The sequence below is a fragment of the Engraulis encrasicolus genome, chromosome 8 (assembly GCF_034702125.1).
Source record: "Engraulis encrasicolus isolate BLACKSEA-1 chromosome 8, IST_EnEncr_1.0, whole genome shotgun sequence".
NCBI lineage: Eukaryota > Metazoa > Chordata > Actinopteri > Clupeiformes > Engraulidae > Engraulis > Engraulis encrasicolus.
In genome coordinates, this window is record NC_085864.1 from 36,338,615 (window position 1) to 36,359,891 (window position 21,277).

The 21,277-nt window shown below is 44.0% G+C and overlaps 1 protein-coding gene across 2 annotated transcripts in view; it reads left to right on the plus strand.

The window, feature by feature from the left end:
• Nucleotides 1-1,430: 1,430 nt before the first annotated feature.
• Nucleotides 1,431-21,277, plus strand: part of cpda (carboxypeptidase D, a) — a 42,473-nt gene continuing 22,626 nt past the window's right edge. Inside the window, exons 1-3 of one of the 2 annotated variants that reach the window (XM_063205601.1) lie at nucleotides 1,431-2,208; nucleotides 3,350-3,597; nucleotides 20,300-20,442. In XM_063205601.1, the coding sequence (XP_063061671.1) occupies nucleotides 1,553-2,208; nucleotides 3,350-3,597; nucleotides 20,300-20,442 (1,047 nt within the window). In that variant the 5' untranslated portion in view covers nucleotides 1,431-1,552. Of the gene's footprint in view, nucleotides 2,209-3,349; nucleotides 3,598-20,299; nucleotides 20,443-20,463; nucleotides 20,871-21,277 lie in introns of those variants that run through there. The other variant, XM_063205602.1, reaches the window with a different exon arrangement.

Genomic DNA, 21,277 nt, shown 5'->3' on the forward strand with positions numbered 1-21,277 from the left:
AAATGTTTTGTCTACGGGTGGGTCTGGCCTCGCATAATGATTCTATGAAGCCAGAATGCCATGAATCTGGCAAACCAATTACAACGCAAAGATGTGTTTTGAATCAAAACGGGCAGGGTTTTGAGGGAAGGTTGTTCTCATCAACAATTTTCGGATGTATTATGCATCGAGGCCAGACTAAATTAGACATCCACATTTAGTCTGGTTTATCAGGCTAGGCAACATGCACACAGTCCTCTGTGGCCTACTGCATTTTGTGTTGATTAAAGTCCAGTTTTCTGCTGAACAAGAAAAACTCCATTATAACAAATAATTGGTGAAATAAAAGTGATTCATTTTTTAATAAGATGTTATACATTTTGATTTTCAGCCACGTAAGTAATTATATTGAATTACTTACTTGCCACCAGTTGTGACTTCACATGATGGGCTGGTTTGGTAAAAGCAGAAATGTTCTAAGCTATGAGATAGGCATCTGTCATTGGCTCCCATTGTAGCCCCGTTGCCGCACGCAGCCAAGTAAAAGATGAATGGGAGCCTATTGGGCTAAATGGCTCAGCAGGGATTTGTGACGATTCTGTTCTCTGGTTTGTAAAGATGTGTGCACATTCTGTACCTTATCATGGAAGTTGTATTAGAAGTGAAGTTAAAGGTTCCTGACATGGCTTTGTTCTCCCAAAGACGTGTTAGTTTTGTCCTGCAACACGCTAGCATTCGGCTAATACCTGCTGGCTGAGGAATCTCTGCGACTATTCACGACCAGAGCTGACGAGAGACGTACTCTGACTGATCCTCCTAGCAGAGACATCTACGGTCACACACCTCAACCCCCACCACCGTCCAACATGTTAATTGAAGGTGCCCAAATTCTTAAGGATGAGCGCAGTCATTTCCTTTACCCCATGTACACATGACGCTTTTCCACCACCTTAAATGCAATAAATAACAGGTGTCCGCAACAATCCTAACATAACTTTAAACACATCGACATCTGAAGTCAGACTTAAAACTACAAAACAAATGGCGTAGTGCCGTAAAGTCGATTGTCACGTGTTATGTCATTGCTATAGTTGAAATAGCGGTCATTTTCACGAATCTAACACTTGACAAGATGCAAACGTGTCGGCAAATGCTTTCACTTACTCATATCTATCGAACGCGACTTCATTGTTTCCAGGGAAAAAATCACACGGGCAGATAGTTCTAAGAGAAGCGTACAGCCCCATTGGCACCCATTCATTATTTACTTGGCTGCGATAACATAGCTGCAGTGCCACTCCTGGCCACACCAGCTAGTTGTCGTTCTTGTACAAGATTCCATTTTCTTTGGTAAAAGCCACCAAAAATCATACGTCGTTACTTTAAATAGCAAACTCCACCCCGGATGGTGACATCAATCGGAAGCTCCTCCCCTCGTAGGTTAGCAGGAAGTTATGAGAAGAAAATAGAAGGCGTCAGATCCTGACAGAAGGTAGCGACGTTTCTAACCAGGGCATTTAATGCTAACGTGTGTTACACAGTTGAATGGTTAGGAAAGTACGTTTTCGAGGACATGGCGCGACTGAAAGGAGCGCAGCTACTTTTCCGTGCTGGACATTACATTTCACTTTGCGCCCTCCTTGTTTTTTGTATCACCTCTCTAAACCCCGTCAATGCTGTCGCTACGCCGAGGGTCCTGAAAGGCACTACGCCAGATGAGGGGGAATCCTACAGCAAATACTACAACTATGAGGATCTGACTCGACTGTTGAAATCCCTGGCAGCGAAATATCCACATATTGCCGATTTAACGAGCATCGGGCAGTCCGTGGTGCACCGAGAGCTGTGGGTAATGCGAATCACAAAGGATCCTCATGTCGATCTACCAGGGAAACCTAAAGTCAAATACGTGGGGAATATGCACGGGGATGAGACTATTTCTAGACAGGTCTTGGTGTATTTGGTGGAGTATTTGCTTGATCGATATGGCTCTGATCCACGTGTGACCGAGTTGGTCAACAACACGGATATTTACATCATGCCAAGTATGAACCCCGATGGCTTTGAGAAGTCCATAGAGGGGGACTGTAACGGAGACGCCGGTGGTCGGGAGAATGCTAACAGCCGTGACCTCAACAGAAGTTTTCCAGACCAGTTTGCCAACATCAATGTCCCAGAATCGGAGATCCCCGAAGTCATGGCTGTCATAAAATGGATCCAAGATAACAAGTAATGTATCCTAAATTGTAATGTAGGCTACCCTTTCCTGTCTTGTTGATTGAAAGCCTACTTGTGTATCTTTCCTTTAGTTTTGTGACTCTGCTCTCCTAGCTTTCTTGGGGCACACTCACGTAGGCCCTACTTTAGGCTAAACTTCTTTGTTGTTGATTGACCATCAAACACTTAGTTCCTGCAAGTATTCTTATGGGATATGGTAAGGCCTACATCTGTCTGACCAGTTGTTTCTTAAAGAAACATACCTAGTTGTTTCTGTAGCCCACGTTCTGCGTGACCACATCACACCATAAACAACGTTTCAGACATCCTCCAATAATGCCGAGATGTCATTGTGTCCGGTACATTACCCAGCTTTGTGTAAGCTTCAGGGAATAACAAAATAAAAAAAGACTTGCACATCCAGCCACTGTCTTAACCAGCTAATCTCAGTGATCACACACATTGCTGGAGAGGTGGATTCATCTGATAATCCACCTTGTCACCTAGGACCAGTGGTGTAGTCTACTTTTTTGTGGTGGGTACTGTATTTGATCATTTTTTGAGGTGGGTATACTGTATATAGTTGTGCTATTCTAAATAATGGATCAATCAATTTTAGGTGGGTACACTGAAATCCCTAACATTTTGAAGTGGGTATACTGCGTATAGGCCTACCTGCGTTCTACGTAGACTACACTGCCTAGGCCAAATGCACACGTAGAAGAGACACATGCCAGGGTTTTACAGAGATTCTGAAGACAACAAGATAACAAGACAACAAGACAACAAGACAACAAGACAACAAAACACACACACACACACACACACACACACACACACACACACACACACACACACACACACACACACACACACACACACACACCAACAAACAGAGCTGGTGCTTTTACCAATTATCAGACTGGGCAGTTGCCTTGGCCCTCACCAAAATTGTGCATTGTAGGACCTCCCCCAACAGTTAACCCCACCATGGTAAATATCAGTGAAAGTAATTCAAAAGGGACACAAGCCTATATTTTCCCCACGACCCCCACATGGGTAGAACCACTGCAGTCAACAAATAGTGTGCATCCGCAGCGTGCTGCTGTAGCTATCTCCTATAAGCTGAATGACTCCTCCTCCCGCATGGCAGGTTTGTGCTGTCTGCGAACCTCCACGGAGGGACGGTGGTGGCCAGCTACCCGTTCGATGACTCTCCCCGCCACCTGACGGAGGGCTTCTACAGCCGCACCTCAGACGATGCCCTGTTCAGGCACCTGGCGCGGGTCTACGCCTCCAACAACCCCGCCATGGACAAGGGCGAGCCCAACTGCAAGGACGCGCCCGACGAGCGCTTCAAGGATGGCATCACCAACGGCGCCCGGTGGTATGACGTGCCTGGTAAGAAGTCAAGTCAAGTCATTTTGATGTCTACAGCACATTTAAACATTACACAGTTGACCCAAAACGTGCTTCACAGACTTGCTAAGGATAAAGGGAAGAAAGGAGTCGCACACTGGAGCTGGATGCAGAATCAAAAAATGTATTAAACAAAGCCGAAAAAATGTAAATAAAACCGACAGACAGGGGACAAACGTTTCGGGTCTAGCCCATCATCAGTGTTCCCAGTTTTTCCTTGTTTAATACAGTTTTTGATTTTGCATTCAGCTCCAGTGTGCGACTCCTTTCTTCCCTTTATCATACTGCTCTTGGAATTACGCACCGAGCGATACGCACAGGATAAGACATTGGCGCGGACGCCACCCCACCATTACTATTCAGACTTGCTAAGGAACACAATTTACAAAATTGATACTTTTGAAATGGATAAAACACAATTTAAGAAACAGAGAATTTATTCTCTTAATATAAAACTAACCTCAAACTCTCTCTTACAACCTGGCCTCCATAACTTCTTGCCATTTGTTATGCCCTAGGTCAGGCTACTCTGTATTCCTCTGCTCATTTTAATCTTGTGTGTGTTGTCTTTTTGCAACTCACCGGGGATAAAAGCATCTGCCAAGGGTAATGTAATGTAATAATATTCATTTTCCATCTCGCAGTGACTGGCTGTCACAGACCATGCGTGCACGAGGTACGCAAGTGCTCAGTTACCATGGTGACAAAGCCCTTTCTGGGATTTGTGCGTTTCGTCAGTCTTTTCTGAAGGGGGGATTTTGACGCACATTCCCTAATAATTGACCGGGGTCAGGTTAACCCTTCAAGCCTAATTAAACCTCCACGTAACTATTTGTCAGTAAAAAGGTGTTTGATGGTTTTTTGCCAGTAAAAAGGTGTTTGATGGTTTTTTGCCAGTAAAAAGGTGTTTGATGGTTTTTTGTCAGTAAAAAGGTGTTTGATGGTTTTTTGCCAGTAAAAAGGTGTTTGGCTTCTGATTAGAAAGTGAATAGTGTCGCACCTAGACAATCAGCTCAGCATCTAAAACATTTGTGAATTACTTAATATCTCTTTAAACAATTGTGGTAGTGTTTTTTTTTTCAACTACGCTCCTGTCCTATATTGCGTTTTTCAATGGCCATCACTAGCCCAAAGCACTTTAAAACCTCGCAAGTGACCCCTTAGCTCCCACAGAGTTTTCCCGATCTATCTTGTATCATCACCCAGTAGCTCCAGGCCTACTCGTATCAGGTTTCATTGGATAATTTTTTTTTTCCTCCTTCGAGCAAACTTTCAGCAGCAAGGCATGCTCATGTTTCACCTGCCCTTCCACCTCTGCTAAGATGGAGGAGCCTCTGTGCCAGACAGGAAACTGATCTAGGTGTGTGTGTGTGTGTGTGTGTGTGTGTGTGTGTGTGTGTGTGTGTGTGTGTGTGTGTGTGTGTGTGTGTGTGTGTGTGTGTGTGTGTGTGTGTGTGTGTGTGTGTGTGTGTGTGTGTGTGTGTGTGTGTGTGTGTGTGTGTGTGTGTGTGATCTGTGAGTTACGTATACGACCTACTGGTGTAGGACATTGACCACAAAACCTGACACTGTTGAGAGGAGAAGCACTCGTCGTGTGTCTTACTTTCCATCTCTAGCCGTGTGTGTGCGCGTGTGTGTACATGCTTGAACGTGTGTGAGAAGTGCGTGTACATACAAGAGATCGAGCTGGCAGGTGGTTGGTGATCCAGGTGTTTGGGCAGAGGTTCAACTACACATTGAGTAAATTAATTTTATCCAGAGGAAAACGTTGCACCACCATACCTTTCTCGTGTTCATTTCAGATGTATATTTAAACTGAGTTTGGGTCTGTGTTTCTTAAGCAGTGGTTCGATTAAAATAAAACTTGTGATGGAAATCTCTATATTTTAAAAGCTTTTAGTTTTTTACAACTGTGTTGCTCTCAATGAACTTCTTGTGTTGCACTCAATGAACAAGTGTGCGTTCACTGGGTGTTCTGGCACTTAAAGTGATACTGTCGCATTTTTGGAAATAAGCTTATTTTACACCTCCCCTTGAGTTAGATAATAGGGTTTTACCCTTCTCCTCTACTTTCAACCGTTCATTGGGTATGGCAGTGCACATTTTACCTCCAAGCTAGCAGTTAACATTGAGTGCTATGAGACCAGCTGGCGGCTAACTGGTGTCATAGGACTCAATGTTAACTGCTCGCTTGGAGGTAAAATTTGCACTGCCATACCAAGAAAGTGGTTGAAAGTACAGGGGAATGGTAAAATTTAACTCAAGGGGAGGTGTAAAATAAGCTTATTTCCAAAAATGGGACCGTATCACTTTAACTCTTTACTCTCATAGGTGCATATTATAGCAGGGTGGGAAGAAGGAAATGTGGTTGTTGTAGTAGTGCAGGCTGCCCACTGATGTCCGGTATGGCGGAAGATAAGATGCGATATTACAAGATAACATAAAACTTTGTGTGATGCGCTCGAAACAGAAACTTTTGAAATAATGCCTTTGCCAGGTGGATGTTGTAGTTACCGTTCCAGTGAAGGAAGAAATGTGCACTTGCGTGTCTGTCTATACATTTGATATGGTCTTTGCCCAAAACAAAATAAAGGTTTTTTTTCTTCTCCAAAATAATCTCAGGGAAAAAATATCTTGACTGTGAAGCGTTACTAATGAAGACAAGTGCTGGGATCTAGATGTCACTGATTTACAGATGACATAATTAGTCAGCCAGCGACAGAGCGACGACAAATCGTTTCCCTCATTTGCCATGGCAACAGCACCTCTTGTAAACCACACACACATCTCGCTTTGCTTTGTTTGATTTGGATTTGTTTAGTGTTCCGAGTCGTCTAACCAAATTAACTACAGGCAAAGAGACCAAAAGCTCTCTTTGGTTACAGGTTTTGGAAAAAAAAACAGTTCTTTGTGTTGTCTGTTAGGAGGGTACGTTTGGTAACAGCTGTACTTGGGTGCTCGAGCATCACCCTCGCCACACAATAGACTGAGTGTCAGGCCAATTTGGTGGCCATTGTCCGGGATGGCTTCAGGCAGCGGTAAATGAAGACTAATGTTGCAGTCAGAGGTGACAGACTTATAATAAGCGCTGGCTATATTTGGAAGACTGCACTGCACTGTGCTGTGTAATAATAATACAGAGTGAGAGCCTTTTTTCGAAGTCTTCCTGATGCCAGACGACATACAGTACTATCATGATGCTACAGTCATATTTAGTCTTCTTAAAGTGATACTGTTCCATTTTTGGAAATGAGCTTATTTTACACCTCCCCTTGAGTTAAATAATAGGGTTTTACCATTTTCCTGTACTTTCAACCCTTTTGTAGCTATGGCAGTGCAAATTTTACCTCCAAGCTAGCAGTTAACATTGAGTCCTATGAGACCAGTTAGCCGCCAGCTGGTCTCATAGGACTCAATGTTAGCTGCTAGCATGAAGGTAAAATCTGCACTGCCATACCCAGAGAATGGTTGAAAGTACAGGAGAAAGGTAAAACTCTATTATTAACTCAAGGGGAGGTGTCAAATAAGCTTATTTCCAAAAATGGGACAGTATCACTTTAAGAGGGACTTATAAACCTCTGCAGCAAGCGGTCCTGGGTGTCTATTAAGGCTTCGTTTTGTTTGAGGGCATGCCGTTTTTATATTCCATGGATGCCAATACAAAGGCAATATTGACACATTTTATATGCCGGCCACAACAAAGGCAAATACGGTAATTGATGTTTGAAGAGGCCTGATGGAGATGAACGGCTGGTTGACCTGGTTAACTTCCGAAACGCTGCGTCACATAATAATAAAGCAATAATAATTCTCATTGCAGACGTTACAGACTCATTACCCGCTGATTATAGTGCCATGGTCAATGTTTGTTAAGGTTTTTATTGCGTTGAAAATGACCACATGGGCCCTGCCGTGGCCAACCGGAAGGGTACTCTGTCTATCATGCGGCTGACCCGGGTTCAGTTCCCGGCCCGGGTCCTTTGTCGGTCCTTTCCCGTCTCTCTCTCCCACTCGCCTCCTGTCACCACCTTCACTGTCCTGTCATAAATAAAGTCAAAAAGACCAAAAAAAATCTTAGTAAAAAAGAAAATGACCACATGATCACAACCCCCAGCAACTGCTATGTCATCGCACTACTACGTTCCTATTGCTAGGTGTACTACGTCTCGGCTCCCTTGTTGGCATTGGCCCGTCATTTGCATGGTTGCTTAGTGTCCACGTATCCGGAGGTGTTATCAGGGAGTTGGGTTAGGAAGGGAGACCATGTGATGTCCGATTAAGAGACAGAGATAACGTCAGGGCAAACGCAATTACACACCCACACTGGCTTCTGCAGATTGTTGTCGGCCTGTTGTTGCTGTTGGTAATTTGCCCGTAATTGTTGTTCTCCCACCCTCTTTGTGGAAGTGAGTCCTGTTGTGGTAAGAAATTGGTTCTGGGCATGTGCAGTATTTCAATTCACAGCAGGAGAGCCTTGATGAAACAGAGTCTGTAGGTGTGTGTGTGCGTGTCTGAGGTGTGCGTCTGCGTGCGTGCGTGTGTGTGTGTGTGTGTGTGTGTGTGTGTGTGTGTGTGTGAGAGAGAGAGAGGTAGTCTGTGTGTGTGTGTGTGTGTGAGAGAGAGAGGTAGGTGTGTGTGTGTGTGTGTGTGAGAGAGAGAGAGGTGTTTGTGTGTGTGTGAGAGGTAGGTGTGTGTGTGTGCGTGCGCAAGAGAGGTAGGTGTGTGTGCGTGCGGGAGAGAGAAAGAGAGAACCCACCTCCTGTATCCTTCTTGAGTAGGTGTGTTCTCCTAATCCCCTGTGCATTGCAAATTCCTTCAAAAGGCAGACAGCTTGGCTGTAGCATGCCTTGCATAGCAGAAGGAGCTAATTATGCCCCCTAAACCTAGCATTGACCTATTTCTAGCACGCTGCACAACCCAAATTTATGGTCAGACTTTACGTGATTACGTGTTTTTTGGGATGATTTGTTTGTGTGTTGTTTTCGACTGGAAAGAGTAGAATTATGAAGATCCTCGATTCACTCAGGTCGTGTTAAGTCAATAGAGTTCAATTGATGGCAACTGGACAGAATTAGAACAGAAAATACATTTTTACATCTATAAAAAGTAGTCTAGTTGCATTCACCTAAACACTATTGACTGTCCTGATGCCCCTCATACCAGGGTAAACCATCTTATTTGCCGAGATGCATTGTTGTGTCTGTTTTAAACGGATCGTGGCAGAAATGAGTTACATTTCATATACATTGGAAGCAGTGTGTGAGCTTAAGTGAGCTTGCACTTAATACGGCCGTGTGTGTTGGAGGCGAGCGCACCTTCCTAATCTGTGCTCGGTTGGAACCCGGCTCAAGGTGGAGTCGGAAAAACTCGTGTGTGTGATTTGGCACCTAGACATCAGTGGCCAAGGTCTCTCAAAATAACTTTGGCAAAGGAGTGTGTGTGTGTGTGCGCGCGCACGCACACGTGCGTATGTCTGTGTGTGTGTTTGTGTGTGTGCCTGTACATGTTTGTCCATGTATTCCTAGGTGAGATCTAGCCTACTCTCATTTGGTATTGGAAAACCGTGTGCGTGCGCGCGTGTGTTGGCCATGTGTGGTGGGCAGTTGACCTCCTGGCCATTTTATGTCTACAGGCCTTTTTGCCAGTGGCACTGTATGTGCACACTATCTGCAGATGTTATAGGGTGCGGTCAACATTGTCTCAGCTCTATGTTTGCTTGTGGCCCTGGGTTTGTTTGTGTGTGTGTATGTCTGTCTGTGTGTGTGTGTATGTCTGTGTGTGTGTACGTGTCCGTGTGTGTGTGTGTGTCCGTGTGTGTGTGCGTCCCATGTGTGTGTGTGTCCCGTGTGTGTGTGTCCCCGTGTGTGTGTGTCCCCGTGTGTGTGTGCGTGCGTGTGTCTGTGTGTGCGTGTGTGTCTGTGTGTGCGTCTGTGTGTGCGTCTGTGTGTGCGTCTGTGTCTGTGTCTGTGTCTGTGTGTGCGTCTGCGTCTGTGTGTGCGTCTGTGTCTGTGTATGTGTCTGTGTCCGTGCATGCGTGTGTGCTTGTGTGAGAGAGAGGTTGAGAAGGCTTTCGGGGCACAGATCTGCCACAGGCATACAAGGTCCACAGACCTACGTCGTGAGCAAATCTTCCAAAAAGCAAACTGGTTTCGCGACTCAAATCCATTAGTTTGTCCTCAACGACCCTCTCATGTGACCTGGGCCAGGCCGTCGCATGCTTTCTCTGCCAATAATGAATCAGCAAGCTGTGTCTGTGTCTGTGTGTGGAGTCTATTGTTGATTTGAAATGTGTGTGCCATTACCTCTCTTGTAAAGACCAGACTCATCTGGATAGAGAGAGAGATGTGATTGGCTTACTGGCAAAGGCTTTTGTTTATTTTCCCCCCGCATCTGGTACTGATGGGGGAATGATTCGTCATCTTTTTGGCGAGTTGTTTTTCTGCCTTTCTAAGACCCAGTGTTAGGCCAAATTGGCCCAGCTTGTTTGGAAGTTTCAACATGGTTAAGTTTCATCACGGTTATTTCTCTATAGTGCTGCTTTTCATTCTGGAACATTCATAATATTCTGTTCTGACGTTGTTTCAGTTGGTGTTTGTGGGTATATGACAAACCTAATCATGGCTGTATGTTTCAGTGGGAGTAGGTCATCATGACTGTAAGCCACCACAGTGGTTAACTGTTTACACATGGGTTTTTTTAGAGAGCAGGGTTAATAAACTTACTCACCGTTACCTCAGGGGAAGTGGTAAACAATCTTAAATTAGAGTCCTCTGCCTTTATTTTGATAAAACAAAGCTACAAGGCTTCTTTGGTAGCACCCACACTCGCTGTTACCCAGAGTGAATAAATATGTAAGTTTGTCTAAATCATCCGCTAGGGGTAGCCTGACGAAATTAGTGTTAGACTTGTGAAAATGTGAAAAAGACAAGTTTAATTGGAGTGCAATTCAAAGGGCATCACATAGCAGAGATGGGACCAAGTCACTAATTTGCAAGTCGCAAGTAAGTCTCAAGTCCTTCCAATCAAGTCCGAGTCAAGTCACAAGTTACGACACATTTGACCAAGTCAAGTCCAAGTCCAAGTCATGCCAAAGCCAAGTCAAGTCAAGTCCAAGTCCAAGTCGTGCCAAAGCCAAGTCAAGTCCAAGTCCAAGTCTTATTTTTTCCAAGTCATTAACAAGTCACCTTGTATTATATGTGCAATATTGACAATTACCTTTGGTCATAAATTCATTACCTCTCCACACTGCTTTGCATGTCCCCCTTCGCCAGTCATGTCCTGAAAATCGACCATGGTATACTATGATTTCAGTTTTTTGAGCATGGTTTGGCATTGGTTTTTGGTTTTACTAGGTTTAACTATAAATTGAACCATGGTTTTACTCTGAAAACTAACCATGGTTTTACCACGGTTTAAAATTATTCATTAAATTACTTTTATCTTTTATCCAACGCATATATTGGTGACAGTCCTTTGAGCAATATTGGGTTAGGTGCCTTGCTCAAGGGCACTTCAGTCATGGATGGAGATGTAGGAAGAGGTGGGTTTAAGGGTGGGATTCAAACCTGCAACTCTGTGATCTCCAGCCCAACTCCCTAACCATTACAGCACGGCTGCAGACAAGCTTTCATGTTTGTTTGGGTGACCATGCAACCCACAATTGATCATATATATTTTTTAGCATGGTTTTTGACTATGGTTGAAGGTAAATCATTTATTTTTCTTTCTTTCATGCATTTTTTTCACACACAAAATGCAAAAAAAAAATATATATTCATTGACTTGGAGCACAATTGCAAGTCATTGCAAGCTAAAACTGTCAAGTCGAGTCAAGTCTCAAGTCAATAGCGTACAAGTCGAGTCAAGTCACAAGTCACTCCTAATATTGGCAAGTCAAGTCTCAAGTCGAGTCATTTGTGACTCAAGTCACAAGTCAGTCCGAGTCACAAGTCACAAGTCCACATCTCTGTCACATAGTGACAGAAACCGACATGCAGTCATTTGTTTCATCCAATTACTGATGCCATGACTGCCCCTCATTTTGCGATCGTCTGTGAGAATGAGTCAGGGTCAGGACAAATATACAAAATTATCGTGCAACATTAAATTTTAAACATCATTTAACATTAACAGCAAAAAGGTGTGTTTTGAGTAACCTGGTTCTCATGCGATGGTTTTTACCAACCATCTGGAACATTATCTATCGCTTAGCTCTGGAAAGGCCTGGGTGTGTTCACACAGCCTGATCTCCAAGAATTCCGTGCTCCTGGACACGGATGTTAAGGACACGAAATCCGTGTCCAGGTGCACGGATTTTGCCAAAATTCTGTGCTCCTGGACACGGAATTGTTTTCCGTGATGGGCACACAGAAGTGCTTTCTATATTCCCACAACACTGTGTTAACTCTATCATTAGAAAATACATACCAAATGCTAATCCTAAGCAAAATAATGCTATAGCAATTTAAGTTGTTCCCTGACCAAAACATTCCCTAACCTTAACCTGTCATTAAAGGGACACTGTGTGAGATGTTCAGTTGTTTATTTTTAGAATTCATGCTACATATTCACTAATGTTACCTTTTTCATGAATACTTACCACCACCATCAAATTCTAAGTATTCATTATGACTGAACAAATTGCAATTTTCTTACATGAAAAGGGGGATCTTCTCCATGGTCTGCTATGAAAATGCTAGAAAATATTAGTTTACTACTTTGTAAACTTTCATGAAAAGATCACATTTGGCAATAGGCAGCCCAGTTTCATTGAGCAGCATAGTTGCAGTACCCTTTTTGACCATTTCCTGCACAGTATACCTTTTAAAGACATATTTTTGAGAAATACCTTCTCCAGTTGGTTGATAGGCTATCAAATTCATATAATGAATGAAAGAATACTAGCTGTGCCCAGACCAAAACAATCCCTTACCCTAACCTGTCGGTACGAAATGTTTTTTTTTTAGAGAAAAAAATATTTGAAATTAGAAAAATCCTGAGAAAACACAAGACTGTGGAAACATAGAGCTGTGGGAGTATAGGGAGAGCACTTCTGTGTGTCCATCACGGAAAACAATTCCGTGTCCAGGAGCACAGAATTTTGGCAAAATCCGTGCTCCTGGACACGGATTTTGTGTCCTTAGCATCCGTGTCCAGGAGCACAGAATTTTTGGAGATCATGTTGCAGCACAACAGCTCAAACTTAAATGAAGAATTCACATGGCTGTTTTTGAGTCACTACTACTTCAACCACTGACTTGTATACCCGCCCCGCGATTCTGATTGGACAGGCTGTGAAATATCTGATTCCGTTCGGGCTCGTCTAAGATTTCCAGACCCTCGTGCGAGCTCACAAAGTTTAACAAAGATTCACGAAGCACGAAGGGTCTGCGTGAGAGCCAGGCTATGTTTTGAGTGCTTTTGAAGCATAATTGTGGTAATACTACCACATCTGTACCTGAGCTCGTCATCATTTTCCCTCCAATGTGAGTGCGACTGGGTCAGGGTCAGTAGCATGCACAGTCAAATTAAAATAACATTTAAGAGTTGAGTTTTGAGTGCATTTCATAGGTGCCCTACCACATATGTGACAGAAATCAATATTTTTTTCACCCATTCAGCCTCTGATGCTATGGCCTCCTAATTGTGTGTGAAACTGGGTCATAATCAGAAACACACACACACAGTTACCATCATCATATGTTTCACCTCCACAGCCTCTGATGCTGTGACCCCTTCCCATTGTGTGATTGTGAGACTTGATCAGGGTCAGGGGGTGCAGTAAGCCCACAGGGGGATTAGCCCCAGCTCTTTAATCACCGTTTTCTTTTTTTTCTTTACCTGCCGCCTTAGTCTCCTCCTCTCCTCTCCTCTTTTCTCCTCTCATCTCCTCTTTCAGGTGATTAATGTTCACATGATTAATGTTCCTGGGCAGCCTTTGTTCTGCACGTAGCCTATGGCACATGTTTTCCACAACCCACATATACAAATCACATAGCCTTTCCTGATCATTTCTGTCGTGGGGAAGTGAAAGTGAAAGCCCACCTGGGGAAACTCCAAATCCCATTCCCTTTGTGACATAGCACACGTTGCTCACAATGGAATTGCATTTATGCCTCGCCTGTGCAAGGAGGCAGCCCCCAATGGCACCCCAAGGGAGCAGTGCAGTGGGCTTGTACCATGCTCGGGGTACCTCAGTCATGGAGGAGGATGGGGGAGAGCACTAGTTAATTACTACTTGGCGGGTCGGGAGTCGAACTGGCAACCTTTGGGATACAAGTCAGTCGCCCTAACTGCTTACCCATGACTGTCTTTTGGTTATCAAAAGTGAAAGAGATATTTCTAGAAATGAGGCAGGAATTTCTCCCTATTCCTTTTTTGTTGTCTTTTATTGTGACTAATTTTTCATTGGCACATCATTTTACAATTGTTAACTCTCACATTTTCTTCTCACAACTTGTTCTGTAACAGTTGGTTTCACAATGCTCCCTTGTGAATCATTTTGATCACACATCTGCCTGGATGTCTGTTGGCGATTTTGGTTGCAGAATAAACTGTTATTGTTGTAGGAAGTTATTTATAGGAAGTTATTCTTGGTATGTCTTGTTTTTATTCTTGGCCTCCCAAGACACATGTGGAATTTACTGAGGGCTAATCCACTAAAATTAGTTCAGCACGCAAAGAACACTCCTCCAACCAGCCATCCATTGCCTTATTCACGCCAGCAATGGGTTGCACCAGCTGATAGTAAGGTCCAACGTAGGCTACGGTGAGTGTAGATTGTGCCTACGTTTGAGTTTATGGACTCTAAATTAACACCCACAAACTGGCCAAGTGCTGCTGTACTTTCAATTTAACTGGTAGAGAAGACCAACTAACTAGCCACTTTGACCAACTAGTGAGTGTGTGTTTTGGCTGGTAAAATTGAACTTCGGCTTTTTTCGCACACCTCAGCTGGCAGGTGCGTCGGAGATGGCACCATGGGTCACTCAGCAATAGTTCAAAGAAACTCCCGCACACTGACCATTTCGCTGTTCTTTCTTTAATAAACGACGTTTCGGTACTAGACCTTCATCAGGCAAAAAGTAAATGGCCTTATCCACTCCCTATTCCTTCCTTCTCCACAGTCTGATCTCCCCATCATCACTGCCCGTTTCCTTGCTTTTCATCACTTGTGTAGGGCCATGTAATAGTAAAGCGGTTAAGTGCATTTATTTCAACATTTTTTAATACTTTTGATTTATTTCAATCCAATTCCAAGATGTCAGAAATAAATGTAGAGGTAAAAAAACTAAATCAACAACAACCCTGCAACAGTTTCCTCCCAACGCGGCTAACTTCACTGAGTAACCAGTAGACCAGCATACTTGTCTTGCAATCAGCTGAGTCTGGATTGGTTGTTTTTTAGTAACAACATAGTCTATCTACCTCATTAGCTTCAGTGGATTAGTTTATGTAATAGCTATGTACCGGTAATATCACATGCTAGTGTTGGACTTACACTGTGTATTTACTTCCATTTTAATTTTTGACACCTCTGATCAAATCAGCATACACACACTCCACTAACTTAAGCAAACTTGTCATACTGCAAACCCTTTTTTTTCTTTCAACCCTTTCAACCTTTCAAGTAGTGCCCAAAAGTGCCCGGGTCATCTTGGAACAACCTCAGAATATGTCAATCAGGAAGTGCACTGCGAGGGTAGGGTGGCAGCTTCCTGTTTGCATGTTTCCTGTGTGTCGTCTAGTCTGGTGTGAGAGTAACTTACACGACCTGCTAATCAGCTCCTGATCGAGGGAGGCCAAATCTGTAACACTAACGCTAACTCTCACTCTCACCTCTTATTGAACCGAACTAACGGAGTTAAATGAAGCACAGCAGCTTACCAGTCTTAGTGTGCGTTAGAGTAAACACATGATTACCTTTAAAGGTAGAGTAGAGTATGACTTTTTTTAATAATAGTTTATTTCTGGACTGGGAGCACAAAAAGAGCCTGGGTACTTTTGCCTGCCCCCCTGAAAATTGTGGGATGATACAAGACCAGAAGACGATACAAAAAACCCAACTTGACACCATTGGCCCCTGAGGCCTGTTGGCCCACCTGCAAAATGCCCTGTTTACCAGATGACCAGTCCAATCTTGTATGACGACCTTTAACCCTTTGAGGAGTACCATCACAAATATGTGATTAGAATTTTGCCTAAATGTTCTCATTATGATGTCATAATGTCTTTGCAAGATTTTTAACACAGACGTCTATGGGAGCTGTAGAGTGCTCCAGTAAAATTCTAGAAGAAGCTCTAGAAATTCCTTACTCCGACTGTTTTCCAACAGCTGCCATAGCGTGTTTGTGTTCTTGTTTGTTTCCCTTCTTGATTAGTATCTGAACAGGTTTGGACAGTTACAAAGAAAAATACAATACTGTCAGCCTATTCTCTCTTCTCTGGCGTCTGCTTCCTGTTCCCTTCTTCCATTTCGTCTACATACCTCTTCTTTCTTTATTCCTCTATCTTTTTTATTTTCTTTACGAGGAGGTTCCATTCCCTGGTGATGTGGGCCTCCCTGGCAACCGTCCACTGAGCTTTTAGAGAGGAGCACACACAGCTGCTCACTTTACCCTCACGGCACCCAGCTACTGCAAACACACTCAGGCACGCACGCACGCACGCACGCACGCACGGCACCCAGCTACACGCACGCACGCACGCACGCACGCACGCACTCACGCACGCCAGTGCTTGACACTAACTTTTTTGGTCACCGGCCATTATGGCTAGTGGTTTCCCTGACTCACTAGCCATTCGGCTTCCTCACTAGCCATTATTTTCTTAATAATTAGCCTGATATGATTGATATGATGTTAGACCCTATATAATATAATATAATATAATATAATATAATATAATATAATATAATATAATATAATATAATATAATATAATATAATATAATATAATATAATATAATATGTAGTAATATTTTACTCGGATGAGCAGACAGGAAATTACAGAACTGATCTGATGTCTGGTGTTATTTGCTTTATATATTGATCAGAAACGACAAGCACAATGAACATGCTGTGTTGTGCAAGGGCACACGCATAAGTGCAAGGTCTGGAACTATGTGAAGAAGGCCATTTGTTTCTTTGAGGTGGAAGGAATTTTCATTCGTTTGTTCATTAATGTGCAAATACATGTATCCCACACAGGTCTGATGCACGTTCGCCTGCCATGAAACATCACATCTTCTGGGATATTAGGCCTAATCATAAAAGTAAAATATTATTTAGCCTTTATAGGATCTTATTTATCTCATGACAACCTGCACCATTACTCTTTGCATCAACTCCTGACAATTTTGGCGACAAAGCCACAAGGGGGAACACATATTTCATATTTTTTAACACTATGCAAAGTCTACATGCGCCTTTTAAATGTGCGTTATGGGTGGATTCTGGACAGGACTGCCTCGCACGTGAACTGTCAGCGTGAAAAGCAAAGCACCGCCCGACTTGTCACTGCTGGCCCATTTATTGTCAGAATTTGACCTGTTGAATATTTCCTGCTTTTGTCGTAAATTCGGGGAATTATCCAGATTTGTGAAGCTCAAATTTGACAGGTATGATGTCGTTACCTGCCGACTTTCTGTCGTCGTCCTGTTTTCTTACACTGTTGTCAAAGCAAGACAGACATTGCGATGCTGACAGAATGTTTGTGCAATGTTCGATAACGTGCGTTGTAACCAAGGTTGTGTCAGTACCCACAGCTTAAGAACTGCGCACAACTACGCAAAACATTACTGGATTATAAAAGGCAGGTCGCAAGGCAGGTCGCAAAATATGCACATAGCGTCGCTTGCCAGTTGAGAGCAAACTTCGCCACATATTTAAACCGGAGCAAGCGGCGCACGTCTTGGCGTGTCCGACTTTCTCCACGGAGGCGGGGCATCTGCAGTGTTTGACAAGCCAGTGCCCTAGGTTCGCAAGACTGGATTCCTTTTTGATAGCGAACATTCAGAGAAATCTATCACCGTTTTTTTTTTCAATCACTCCCCAATAATATGCTACCAGCCAAATGGCTAGTGAGGATCAACTTGTTACACGCCAGATGCGATTTTCACCCGCATTTGGACCCCTGGTGCCCGTTAGTTTCAAGCCCTGACGCACGCACGCACGCACACATGGCACCCAGCTACTGCAAACACACTCAGGCACGCACGCACGCACGCACGCACGCACGCACGCACGCACGCACACACACATGGCACCCAGCTACTGCAAACACACTTAGGCAGGCACGCACGCACGCACGCACACATGGCACCCAGCTACTGCAAACACACTCAGGCACGCACGCACGCACGCACACATGGCACCCAGCTACTGCAAACGCACGCACGCACGCACGCACGCACGCACACATGGCACCCAGCTACTGCAAACACACTCAGGCACGCACGCACGCACGCACGCACGCACGCACGCACACAGCTACTGCAAACACACTTAGGCGCATACGCACGTACACACACACACACACACACACACACACGCACGTACACAAGCATGCCACTTGCATATTCACACAGACACACACTACACACACTGCAAGCACTCTGGCTGATCCTTACTGAATATGTACACACACACACACACACACACACACACACACACACACACACACACACACACACACACACACACACACACACACACACACACACACACACACACACACACACACACACACACACACACACATTTTAGCCAGAGAGTGGCCCTCTTCAGAGCACTCTTAACCCCCACACAAAGCTGCTCAGCTGGCCTGCCATGAGTCATGCTCTGGCTGCTCTCAGGGTTGCCAGATGAGAATGAGTGTGATTTCCAGACCAAAAAATGCTTAAAACCCGCCGGGAAGCAACAAAGCCCGCCCAATTCTATTGATTTCTATGGTCAAAAACCGTAGCCAAAAAACCCGCCCAAGTGCCATTTTTACCCACAGACGGCCATCCTAAGTAGCCCAATTGGGCAGGAAACCGCCCACTCTGGCAACACTGGCTGCTCTTTGGTGGAGCGTGGTGTTATTTATATCCTGTGCTGTGCATATGCCAGTGGTTAAGGATGGCCTGCTTTTTTTTCTTCTTGTGGCCGCTTTCATGATGAGTGGAAATGAAAGGGGCACAAGTATATTTGCGTCGTAGAATATGCTGATGTCATCATAAGTTATCTTCAATCAGGGAAAGTGACAGGTGGTGGTTGGGGGGGCAAAGGGGTCAGTTGTCCCAGGCCTAGAGAGAGGGGGGGCTCCATAAGTGGGTGCTTATTACATTGTAGAAATTGGGTGGGTGTGGGGGTGGTGGTTACATCGGCCAAAGCTGTCCCGGCCAAAGCTGCGGTCCTGTCCTCAATTTGACAGCTCCTCACAAAATCGTGCCATGCCAGTTCAAATTACATTATTTGTTTCCTTCTTGTTGTCCATGGGTGTTATTTCTGGTTAACCATGTCACATTACAAGAGAACAACAGATCCCTGACTCATCTTGGTCTGAAGACTGGCCAGGGGGCACTTAACAAAAGACCATGTGTCTTTACAACGTTGAGCTTATCATCACCATGTAATATGTTGTCATAGCAACCAACAGCATCATCCAAAGAATGGACAGAAAATGGATAGAAGATTGCGAAATAATGGTAAAATTAAGAACACATCTTACCATTATCTCCTCTCTATGTACCGAATGTCCATTATGTTCTTATTTCCGTTATAAATGCGGCATGCTCAGTGTTTCTCAACAGGGGTGCCGCAGGCCACCCTCAGGGGTGCCGCAGAAACGTGGCTGATAAATAAATATGTAATATAATACATATTTGTCTAAATTGATAAGGTAATGTTAGGCAGTGGAATCTTTCATCTGCCATTTACGCACAATTATAAAATAAAGTAAATATAGGTCGCCCCAGTCAGCTGGTCGTGTGATGTCTCCAAATGTGTTACTTTCCTAAGCTTGTGTGGTATCGGATGCGATGCCATTTTATGGCTTGTTGGTTTGGGGTGCCTTGAAATTTTTCATGGATTGAAAGGGTGCCTCACATAAAAACAGGTTGAGAAACACTGGTCTAGCTACACTCTCAAGTACTGTTGACCATACCCGCTGACAGGTTTGGCCGGGCCCAGGACAAAGGTATCTGAAGAGGCCCCCCATGGAATACAGACAGTGTAGTGAGGACCCAATTTTGGACCCGCTTTTGGGCCTGCTTCCTCCCTGGGCCCGGTATAATTGACCCCTTTATCGAAGACCTGAGGGTATCGTCATTGCACTGTTAGGCAGTAAAATGTAATGATAAAATATAATATTGAAACTCCTAAGCGTATACATTTCTTTTTGTGAAGCGACTTCACAACACAAAATCTTCATCCTTTCTTCGTCAAGGTCGTACTCGTAAAGGTGGTCTGAAAGTAAAGTGCTGGGGGAAACACTGACTGCTTATGTCCATATGTTTTCATTTCGCTCATATAGGCATATGTCATGGCATGCACAACTACATTGTATCTGTTTGTGCTTTCTACGCGTGTCCTTTTATACATTCTTTCCTTTGTATAGGTGGAATGCAGGACAACATATTGTCATTATGTCCACTCACTGTACCCTTCTTATGTCTAATATGTTTTTATTTCCCCTTTGTGTAGGTGGGATGCAGGATTACAACTACCTGCATGGAAACTGCCTGGAGACGACGATGGAGCTGAGCTGCTGCAAGTACCCGCCCGCCTCGGAGCTGCTGCGGGAGTGGGAGAACAACCGGCAGGCCCTGCTGGCCTACATGGAGCAGGTAACACAGTCCACACCCTCTGCTTATTACATGATTATTAGAAATGAGCTTTTTAGGTGCTGTTTCCACGTAGCAGGATATTTTTTTAGTAGGGTATTTTTTTCTCCTGGTTAGGTGTAAACGCAACATGTGGATAAAAATAAATCCTCCATTGCAACAAATGCGTTTCAGCCCCCTTGACAGGATATTTTTTTCTCCTGCTTTTTATACCTGGATTTTTAAATATCTGCTACATGGAAACGGAAGGCCAAAACCAATGCAAAACCAATGCAACCAGGAGAAAAAAATATCCACATATAAAAATATCCAGCTACGTGGAAACAGCACCTTAGAAAAATACACTTCCCTAGACACATCAGGTGGCCCAATCAAAAATGCTGATATAGTGGGAGAACAACCGGCAGGCCCTGCTGGCCTACATGGAGCAGGTGACACAGTCCACACCCCCTCTCAAGTACTGACCCCACACGATTAGGCTTATTAGAGGTCCATTTGTGACTGAACCGTTTAACCTATAAACTTCATTTCAAAGACTGTTAGAGAGATCACACGTATGACTCTCGATCTGTGAGCAGGACACGTGCCAATTCCTTTTAGTTTTTTAGCAACATCAAGCTAAAGACAAAAAACTGTTTCTGATTCTGCCCTCTGCCTTAGAGCACCATACTAACTGCCATTCAGTCAATCAGAACAGGTGCAGCCAATATAGGGTTCCATCTCAACTGTCACTTTCTCTCAACATTCTATTCTTAACGAGCAGGTAACACAGTCCACACCCCCTCTCAACTGACCCCACACGATTAGGCTTATTAGAAAAAAATAAGCTTCCCAAGAC